The sequence below is a fragment of the Carassius carassius genome, chromosome 40 (genome assembly GCF_963082965.1).
Source record: "Carassius carassius chromosome 40, fCarCar2.1, whole genome shotgun sequence".
NCBI lineage: Eukaryota > Metazoa > Chordata > Actinopteri > Cypriniformes > Cyprinidae > Carassius > Carassius carassius.
This window is the reverse complement of record NC_081794.1, coordinates 28,422,421-28,433,485: the sequence shown is the minus strand read 5'-3', so window position 1 is coordinate 28,433,485 and position 11,065 is coordinate 28,422,421. Positions and strand designations below refer to the sequence as shown.

The 11,065-nt window shown below is 34.7% G+C and overlaps 1 protein-coding gene across 2 annotated transcripts in view; it reads right to left on the bottom strand.

Annotated features, from left to right (window-relative positions):
- Nucleotides 1–681: 681 nt before the first annotated feature.
- Nucleotides 682–11,065, bottom strand: part of polr3a (polymerase (RNA) III (DNA directed) polypeptide A) — a 30,909-nt gene continuing 20,525 nt past the window's right edge. Inside the window, exons 19-32 of one of the 2 annotated variants that reach the window (XM_059532883.1) lie at nt 11,015–11,065; nt 10,719–10,889; nt 9,746–9,859; nt 9,031–9,066; nt 7,879–7,965; nt 7,715–7,797; nt 7,367–7,537; nt 6,033–6,126; nt 5,351–5,443; nt 5,077–5,241; nt 3,565–3,729; nt 2,608–2,739; nt 2,393–2,525; nt 682–1,206 (exon numbers count right to left, since the gene is read on the bottom strand). The exon at nt 11,015–11,065 is cut by the window's right edge and continues 87 nt beyond it. In XM_059532883.1, the coding sequence (XP_059388866.1) occupies nt 1,058–1,206; nt 2,393–2,525; nt 2,608–2,739; nt 3,565–3,729; nt 5,077–5,241; nt 5,351–5,443; nt 6,033–6,126; nt 7,367–7,537; nt 7,715–7,797; nt 7,879–7,965; nt 9,031–9,066; nt 9,746–9,859; nt 10,719–10,889; nt 11,015–11,065 (1,644 nt within the window). In that variant the 3' untranslated portion in view covers nt 682–1,057. The remainder of the gene's footprint in view (nt 1,207–2,392; nt 2,526–2,607; nt 2,740–3,564; nt 3,730–5,076; nt 5,242–5,350; nt 5,444–6,032; nt 6,127–7,366; nt 7,538–7,714; nt 7,798–7,878; nt 7,966–9,030; nt 9,067–9,745; nt 9,860–10,718; nt 10,890–11,014) is intronic. The other variant, XM_059532885.1, reaches the window with a different exon arrangement.

The window sequence follows — 11,065 nt, the reverse complement described above, 5'->3', positions numbered from 1 at the left end:
AATATTTGCAGACTCCTTGTTACGTTACATTTGAGGTTGTTTGCGGTGCATTTTATTGCATTATACTTTCTAAAGTTGTAACAATGAATATGAGCATTATAACTCTAATCACAATGACACACGTTACCATACGATGCATAATGAGGTACATTAGAAGGCATAATTAATGCATTTAAATACTTTTATAATGCATTATATATGGAGGCTTCAAGTTGGCATGAAGTTTATTTTTTAAATCTTGAATAATTAATAGAGAAGGACACTGTAAAAACTCCATTGGCTGCTCTGCTTTTTTTCCTGATGTGGACTTTATATAGAAATGTTTAAACATTATTTTAGAGTGAAACCATGAACAGCTGGGACTGTTAAATGATTCATGCTAATGACAATGAACTAACGAGTTTCTCAACAGGCTGAAAATGTGCTCGTTAAAGGAGGAGATTGTGTTTTTAGCAAATGCCTGCTGCATTAAAGATGTGTTTAAAGGGCGCTCACATGCTCTGATGGACAGGAACACACACTGACTTCAAAAAATCGTATACATTTGTCTGTTTTTGATGAATCTCAGAGGCTTGCTGTGTAAAAGCATGCAATGTGCAGGGTCTTAAATGCATTCAAAGTGTCAGACAGTTTTAAAAATGAACCAAAAAATAAATAACGTGAAGCAATGTGCTGCTGGAGTTATCGTAATATACATTTTATTCACACCTGATACATATTTACATTAAACATGCACGTCAGAAAACGAAACCAAAACCACACATGCATTAATTAGATTGATTACTAATCTATAAATACAAGTGCTTCACTTAAACTTAACCACTTCGCCTTTAACAAGTGAAAAATATCATCTCAAATGAGAAAATAACAGCAGAACATTCACAGGAATCCTAACATTAAGGGCCTATTATCATCAAGATAATATAAATCATCAGTGATTTCAGTCTTCATCAGAACATTATTCCCCAAGCCAAAAAACCCTAAAGGCACAAAATGATTGATATGCAATATAAAAAAACCTAAGAGGTGCAGAAGAGCTACACTCATTACGCTCGGTTTATAAGGACAGAGGGATGTGGAAGTCAGGACTGTCGAAGAGCAAAGGCCTGCGCGGGGGGTTCGGCTCCTTCGTGGCGCTGTGTAAAAGTTTAAAGAGTCCAGTGCCGATGTTCATGGGGATTCCCATTATAATGCACTCAGAGACACCTGCAGAAAGAGCCACAGACAGAGGAATGAGTCACGATCGCAGCTGACATCCTTATTTAGACAAAAAAAAAATTAAACATGAAAATTAGTGCTGGGCAACAATTAATCGCATCCAAAATAAAAGTTTTTGTTCATATAATGTGTGTGTACTGTGTATATTTATATAATGTATATATAAAGGCACAAATACAGTATATATTTTGAAAATATGTACATGTATACATTATTTAAAATGTAAACATAACACATTTTTCTTTCAAAATATACATGCATGCTTGTGTATTTATATTAGTGCAGTCAAATGATTAATCGTGATTAATTGCATATAAAATAAAAGTTTATGTTTGCTAAATATATGTTCTGTGCATATTTATTATGTGTATATATATATATATATATATATATATATATATATATATATATATACACACACACACACACACAAAGTATATATTTAAAAAATATTTACATGTATTTACATAATATTCATTTCTGTTATAAATAAATACATTTAATATATAAACATAACATTTTTCAGAAATATACACACAAACTCTTAATTTGGATGCGATTGATCATTGCCCAGCACTATTAAAAATACATTAAAAAAAAAATAATAAAATGTAATAAAAAGTAAAAATGTCAGGTTGCACTTTTAAAAACAACAACAGTGCTGGGTGCATCTCACAATACATTTAGGAAAACAACATTTGTTTTCTCACATTAGGAAAATTAGTAATAAATTATTTTTCCATCAAGGACATTTAAGAGTTTCACATTTTGCAGCCAACACATTTCTTATTAGATGCTCATTACTGCAATTAAATATTAAAATTAGACTAGAATAAATTAAAGGCAGTGCAACAGTTTACTAGGATTATGTATAAATCCTTTAAAGCTGAAATATTAAAATGAATCATCATATATATATATATATATATATATATATATATATATATATATATATATATATATATATATATATATATATATATATATATATGCATGCTCAGGCTATATAAATATGCTCAGTCTTGCATGCATACTGTATATCTATATCTAAATATATCTTATATAGATAATCAAATGAATATATTTTTCAGGAGTGCTTCATGCATGTCGTGTCTTTGCTCATGAATGGATCTTCTCCGTTGTGTCGTTATGTGTATTTCTGCTCATCACTCACCGCAGACCGAGTCTTTCTGTCCGAAATAAGCCGCATCAAACAGATGATCCGCCGTCTTCTCAAAGGACGCCAGCATGAGAACGCTCTCCTTCATCTTGGCCAGACCGAAGCGGGTGATGCCCAGAATCTCACCCTACGACCCAAGAGTCAGAGAGACGCTCATCAATCCATCATTATAATGCATTCATCCCTTCATAACCTCCTTCAGCACTCACCTTATAGGACATGAGATCCGCCAGCAGCATCACGTGTCTGCGGTCGATGCTCATACCGTGGTTTACCATGGTGTACTGGATCTCGTTAATGATGGTGGACCTCGCCGCTTCGATGCCTAACGTCCTCTCGACCTGGAGAGCACCATCAGATGATCAAAAACATCTTCGCTGTGCAACTCGAAAAAACTGATATGCAAGAAATATTGGTACCTTTTTTGACAGTGCAGAGTTCAGAAACATCAATACAAATCTTCCATCATGTACAGTTTAAAAAATAATAATAATGGAGATTTTTCAAATTGCATATATATCGGCCTCAATGCACTTGTCATCACACCAAAACCAAATCTGTTCAATTACTCGTGCAATAAACATGAGTTCATAAATAAGCAAGCTTTTTCACTAAATCTATAATATTTCGTCACTGCAGTAGAACCAGCACAGATGAAGCAGAAAACATACGGCTCGTGTTTGCATTTTCTAATTTTGAAATCAGCATTAGGCATAAAATAATTACAGCAGCAAAGGGGCAGAAACTTCACAAAATTATCCTGAAAACTGATGTCATGCATGTGAAAATGGGATGAGAGTTGAACAGATTGTGGCAATGCGGCTCAGATTCAGACAGGAATCATGTGTTTGTGGTGCTTGTCTGCCAATTAAGGGATAAATAAAGACTTCTTTAACTAATAAATGGTTGTTATATGCAAAAATGCTATGAAATGCATCATATTTTGTGAGAAAGTGTGACCTGCTCCACCAAAACTAGCCGTTCTTAGAATCTCAGCTGGTAAGAAACCAGTATAGTATTTCATTCAGCAGATATGATGTGATTTCAAGGATTCACTTCTGCATTTGAATGCAAAAACACTGATCGTTTGTAGAGCTGCTTGTGTGTCACACTGTGAAGGAGAGTGTGTGTGTGTGTGTGTGTGTGTGTGTGTGGGCGGTCCAAACCTCGTATGTGTTGTTGGATGTTGTTCTGTTGCCGTTGACACCGTGTGTTGCCATGACAGCCCTGAGGTTATCTCCCTCCACCAGCAGTTTGAACTTCTGTTTGCCGCTCTGTTCATCGATGTGAATGACAGCACGGGCCACTTCAGGGATGCCCTGGACCACTACCTGCATACACACACACACACACGCGCTTTTGTGAATTGCGGGGACATTCCATAGGCGTAGTGGTTTTTAAACTGTATGTGCTATTGCCCTACACCAACCCTACAACTTTGTGCATTTTTACTTTCTCAAAAAAACTCATTCTGTATGATTTATAAGCGTTTTGAAAAATGGGGACATGGGTTATGTCCTCATAAGTCACCCTCTCCTTGTGATACCTGTGTCATACCCATGACATTATACAGAGTTGTGTCCTCAAATGTCATCAAAATGCGCGCACACACACACTTGCATGCACAGACAGACACACACACACGCACGTACACAGACAAACACTTGCACGCAAACACGCATAAACGCATGCACACACACAGGCAAGCACACACACACACACACACACACGCACGCATGTGCACAAACACTTGCACGCAAACACGCATAAACATACACACAGGCAAGCACACACACACTCATGCATGCACAAACAGACACACACACACACACATACGCACGCATGTGCACAGACAAACACTTGAACGCAAACATGCATAAACATACACACAGGCAAGCACACACACATTCATGCATGCACAAACAGACACACACACACACACACTCATGCATGCACACACACACGCACACACACACGCACGCATGTGCACAGACAAACACTTGCATGCAAACACGCATAAACATACACACAGGCAAGCACACACACACACATGCATGCACAAACAGACACACACACACACACACACGCACGCATGTGCACAGACAAACACTTGCATGCAAACACGCATAAACATACACACAGGCAAGCACACACACACTCATGCATGCACAAACAGACACACACACACACACACATACGCACGCATGTGCACAGACAAACACTTGAACGCAAACACGCATAAACATACACACAGGCAAGCACACACACATTCATGCATGCACAAACAGACACACACACACACACACACACACACTCATGCATGCACACACACACGCACGCATGTGCACAGACAAACACTTGCATGCAAACACGCATAAACATACACACAGGCAAGCACACACACACTCATGCATGCACAAACAGACACACACACACACATGCACACACTAACTCCAAAAAGTTTGCTTTAAAAAAAAAAAGATATCCAATGCATTTGGTATTTATTAGAAATGAAGCCTTTAACACATTCTACAACCAACTATAAATAAGAAGCAAATTAGGAGTTCACCGAGGAAAAAGTTGTAGTTTAATGGTTTGTTAATAGCGAGCACTGAACCTTTTTTCCCAACAGTACATGGTTTTTAGAGACGGTTATGATGAGAGTAGAGACTAGAGACCTTAGGAAGCAGCTGTTTGAGCGACTGCAGGACGTAATACATGGAGCTCTTGCTGTTTTCTCTGGGATTCACACAGACCACAGCTTCTCCGTGAACCGCGATGTCTCCCGGCTTCACCCGCAGCTTTGACGTACAGATGGAGTATCGCACCGTCTCTGCGTTCACCTGCACAGAACCGACAATAACACGACTCTAGAACCAAACACTGATGCTGGAAGAACCATTCTGAACTCCAGTCTGTCCAAACTGATCATTATGAGCAATCAGCCGTTACCTCCAGCCTCAGAAGACGAATCCTCTCAAGCGACAGCTTCACCAGGATGAAACAATCATCAGGCAGGAAAACCTCCTCGATGTACTCTGAAATCTGACAGAAACCATCAATCGATTCACTGATTATTCTGAAAACAACAAGACAACATAACACACAAACCACCGACACAATCAAATAAGACACTGGCTTTCCATCGACTGTACGGTTTTCAAAACTAGTATGCGTTTCTCCACAAAGAGCGTGCTCAGAGTTGCTAATAATTTAGATAAAAGGGATTCTAATTTCCTGAAAGTCTTATAGTGACTTTATATTCCTGTCAAACTTTAATGAAAACGTGAATGAAAGGCAGTTCGATGCAGAACCCTGCAACTCCGACTCACTCCAATCAAAGGATATTCTGCTGGTTTTAATGGATTGCTATGTATACATGTTTGATATGCATTTCTAAGGTTGTGCTATGAGTCTTTAATGCATCTTTGTCATGGTGTTAAATGTGGTTTCCAGGATGCTGCTTTGGGTTTGCTAAACTGCTTCGAGCATATTAAATGCACTTCTTCTCTTTAGTTTGCATACTGTTGCTAATTCAATGCACGTCTAATTCACTCATGTAAATTGACTCCTAACAGGGAAGCATGAGCAATAATGCAGTATTAATAATCTGCACAAGTCAGACTCGGCGCACCTCTCCCAGTAGAGTTTTCTCAATGCGTCCTTTCACCAGCCGAGCGAAGTCTGGGTCATCATCGGTATCCAGGTTGGCACTTATGATGGGCGTACTGAGACACAGAGAGACTCATTAGCAGCAAGAACTGGAGTTACTGCAGCCATTAATCATCTGGGATGTCAACAGCAGCGATCAACTGGGTTTTCCTCCTTCAGGGTCGAGATCAGACGCTCACTCACACTCACCTGAACGTCTATCATTTTCACAGGGTCTACAAATTCTGTACGGCTATTTTGTGAAGGTTGTTTTCAGGTCAGTTTAAAGGATTTGTGGTTGGCTTATGGTTATGTGTTTATTAATACAGTGGTATATCACAGGGTAATACAGCTGCACATTATCATATTCATGTACCATAGTATTTATATGGTACGCAAGGTGAAGAAATAAAGAATATGCAAAAAAAGTAGTAAAGCTGCATATAAAATAAAAATAATATAACATTTCTTTTAAAGATATGGACAAGGAGTAAAAAAAAATCAAATAATATTAATTATAATTCATTAATAAATACAATTATTTAAATTTTAAAAATTCAAATTTAAAATAATAATAATTAAAAATTTTATTTTATTATAAAAAATTAAGGATTTCATTCAAAAATACAATCTAAAAATCATTACTTTTAATTTCCAGTCCTGAAAACAAATTCAGTTTATATGTAATTTAAAATTTCTATATAAATATAATCTATATCAAGTTTCTAGTTTATATATCAAAATAATCTACATATAAACTATATGTTTTTTTTCTGTATAAATAATCATTTAAATGCTGTTTTAAGTTAACAAAAACCGAAATAAATTTTAATTTCAAACATTTAAAAATGATTCGAATGGTCCAACGCACAAACAATTAGTCAATCTAAAATAAAAAATAAAATAAAATGTAAAAAATAAATAAAACAATTTTTAGACTATCATAAATAATAAATATTAATAAATTAATGATAATAATAATTAATAACAATAATAATAATTTTAATAAAGAAAAAATAGTAATAATTATTTTTTTAATTAAATATTGCAGTTTAAATAAATAAATTATATATATATATATATCAAATAAATAATGCAGTATTTACTGTTTGTCAAATTAAATCTATTTACTGAAAAAAAGAAAAAACCTGTATAAGAAATGTTAACTATATGTGTTGCCTTAGGTACTAATAAATACAATATGTTTAAATACTAAAATACATATAAGTTCTAAAATTTCCTAAACTAAACTTCCTAAAGCCAAATATATAAAAATAAAAAAAAAGGTCCAAGTTGTGTGAAGGTTTCTGAAGTCACCTGATGTTTTTGGACGCATTGATGATCTCTTTGATTCTCGGGACTCCCAGAGTGATGTTCATGGAAGCGACTCCAGCGAAGTGAAACGTCTTGAGGGTCATCTGAGTCCCCGGCTCCCCGATGCTCTGAGCACACAGCGCCCCGACGGCAGAACCGGGCTCCATCTGTGCCCTGAGCAGCACACAGGTCACATTAAAACCCTTTCAGGCTCTCAACAGCGGCTACATCATCTCAGATCTTATTTTAGACATAGAAGTCATTGCATCAGCATTATACAGCTGGCCTGGATGGTCAGTAATGCTACAGCTCTTTCAGCAGCACATTAGTGCTATTAGAGCTCAGTGTTACCTCATATATTTGTCCCTGCAGGTTTCCAGAAACTTCTCCAGCTGGGTCGGAGTGATTCTGTCCAGCTGGTACAGAACTTTAGGCTGTAATGATTGAGAGAACAGAGCGTCACACACACACACACACACACACACACACACACTCGTATGAAGCTGAGCTCTCACTTCTGTCGTTCCGTTGTCGTTGATGCCGTACTTGTCACGTGTCTTTTTGATTTTCTCCGAAACTGCTTTTATGAACTTTCTGATTTCCTAGAATTGAACAGATTTTAAAAAGCATTTAGAAACATCTACAAGAACACGACGAGCAATGCAGAGCGCATCAGCTGCAGCAAACACCTTCGTTAAAATAATTCAGCGCTGCACAAGAGTAGAAAACCAACAACTACTGGAGTGTTTCAAGAACATGTCAAATATCACAGCAATCCCCCATCAAAAACTTAAAAGAAATGACCAATAACGGTTTTATATGAAGAAAGGACTACTTTTTTTAGGGCCATTAAGATGACATGCATTCAAAATCTCAGTGTAATATACAAAAAAATAAAAATAAATGATCATTATAAAATAAAATTTAAAAAACGTAATAATTCTTTAAAATTAAATAATGCAGTTAAAAAAAACTAGACTAAAATCAAAACTTTTGTTTGTCAAATTCAATAAAAGTAAAATAAAACAAAATATCAGAAAACACTTAACCATCACACTGTATTAGAAATGTTAATTATATTAGTTGCCTTAGATACTGATAAATAAAAATGTTTAAATACTAAAATACGTTTAAGTACTTAAATTTTCTAAACTAAACTTAGACAAAAAAAATATTTGAAAAAAAAAAATGCAAAAAGCAAATAAGAAATTTTATAAACTTAAAATAAAATGATAATATAAAAATATAAGCAAATTAAAAATATTATATTAGTATAAAATACTAAAATGACAGTGATTTATACTGAGACAGATTACAGTAATAAGAATATAATGAGAATAAACAAAACATTTGAACAGTTCCTGTAATGAATGCTTAGGGGAAATGCACTCAAATATCATAAAAATAATAATGCAATATATGTATTTTTTTTTTTTTTTATCAGGTGCTTAATTTTTTCCCTTTGATTTAGGGTGAACTACAAGCCAAAAATGTCACTAAAGTTCACTCATTTATATATTATATCACTGCAGTGAGTTGCAAAGTGAATGAACACAAAATCACATAAACGTCAAAACCTGTTGAAACAATGTTACTACAGTAATCCATGCTGGAATACACACACACACACACACACACACACACACACCATGCGTGCTGTACTGTACCTGTAAGTATTTATCACTGCCAGTGTCTGTCAACGCCTTCAAACCAAACACACAGACACTGACCACATCAAATTAAAATAACCACACTAAAGCCTAATGAATCAAAAAAATAGTTTAGCAACATAAGAAAAAACGGTGCATGGCTTTTCCATATCTACAAATTAGTGCTGCCAAACGATTAAAATCAATTAATCGCATTCCAAATAAGTTTCTGTTTACATAATATATGTGTGTGTGCTGTTTATTATTTATTATGTATATATAAAAACACATGCATGTTTATATTCCGGAAAAATATGTTGTTAGTATATTAAATATATTTATATATAGCGATATTTAAAATTTATATACATGTAAATATTTTCTAAATATATACTGAATGTGTATATTTATATACACTAATAAATACACAAACAAATATAATGTGAAAAAAAACTTTTATTTTGGATGTGATTAATTATTTGACAGCACTACTAGCAACTACTAACACATTTTTTTTAATTAAAAATAAATTATTTAAATTTTTTTTTTTTTTTAAAGCTTGTTTTGTCTTATTTGAATCTTTTTAAACCACTTGTGGAGAACTACCAATCTGAAGTCAACTATAGACTTGGACACACTGGAGCTTGATTTCATTGCATGGAAAAGAGCAGCGTGAACATTCAGCTAAACTTCTACTCGTATGAGGCTCTGGACTGAAAGAGCATCGTCTCACCTCCAGAAAGGTGTCTTTACAGCACAGGAAGTCTTTTCTCTTCATGATGGAGTCGGAGGTTAGGATCAGCTCGTTTCTGCTCAGCGCAGGTTCACCAGGACAGCTGTGCACCGACTGAGAAAACACACCACATCTTTTTTTAGCAAAAAAGCAACAACAACATAATTATGAAGATTTAAACATGAATAATATATGAACACACACAGGTAACTTTGTTAAATAAACATTGAGAGATAAAGAGACTATTTCCTTTGCTTTAATATATACAATAAACCTTTCTTTTTATTTTATTAATTGAAAAATAAAATAGTTAAACTAATAATCTTATTAATTTATTAAATTGTAAGCCATTCATGTATCACCGTTTTGATGATAAATTTGTATTAGAATTATTTTATTATTGTATTATAAATTTGTCAGCTAAATGACTAAATGTAATGTTTTTTATATTTTTGGAACATGTGTTTTATGATCTAAAACATTTACAAGCAATTTGTGAAAAATAAATTATTTCATTATTGTTAAAATTGCAATCATGTATTAAATTGCTATTAACTCAATTGGTTACATGCTTTTTATTATTAAATATATATATATATATAATACCTCATGAGGAATAACTGAATCATAAAAAAAGGTCACTTAAATTTGTTCCTCATTATAAAGCAGCATCCTATGAATTGTTAGTTTTATGAATTCAATTTAATAAACATGATTTATATTATTAAAATAAAACACTATTATATTTGATTAAACTATTAAAAGAGAAAAAACATTTTTTATATCATCCAAGTGTTTCATGAGCGACAGCTGAAGCATAAAAAGTAAAGAAATAAAATTGTCTTTTTTTTTTTTTGATGGTTCATATTGTGTGAAAAATTAAATTGAATAAACACGCTGGTGTATGTGTATGTGTACCACCTAAAGGGTTTTAAACACCAAGTTTCTTTAATAAGCATGATCTCTGACGTACTCTGATGTTGTCCAGGACTCTTCTGAACTCCAGCGGCTCATCTTTCCCCTCCATGGCCGCGGGGTCGAGTCCGTCTCCGCCGTAGATGAACTGTATGATGTCCCCGGTGGAGCTGCGCACCGTCAGATCGTACTGAGAGCACAAGTCCTCCAGAGACTTCACCAGACGCCTCTGAACCACACAAACACAACTCAGCACAAGCCACAAAAACACATCCATCCAAATCGAACCGTTTCTGACATTTCACATATGTTGACTTGAAACTAAGTGCATCATTATAGAGGAGGCAAACACACCTGCATGTATCCGGTCTCTGCTGTTTTTACAGCCGTGTCGACCAGACCTTC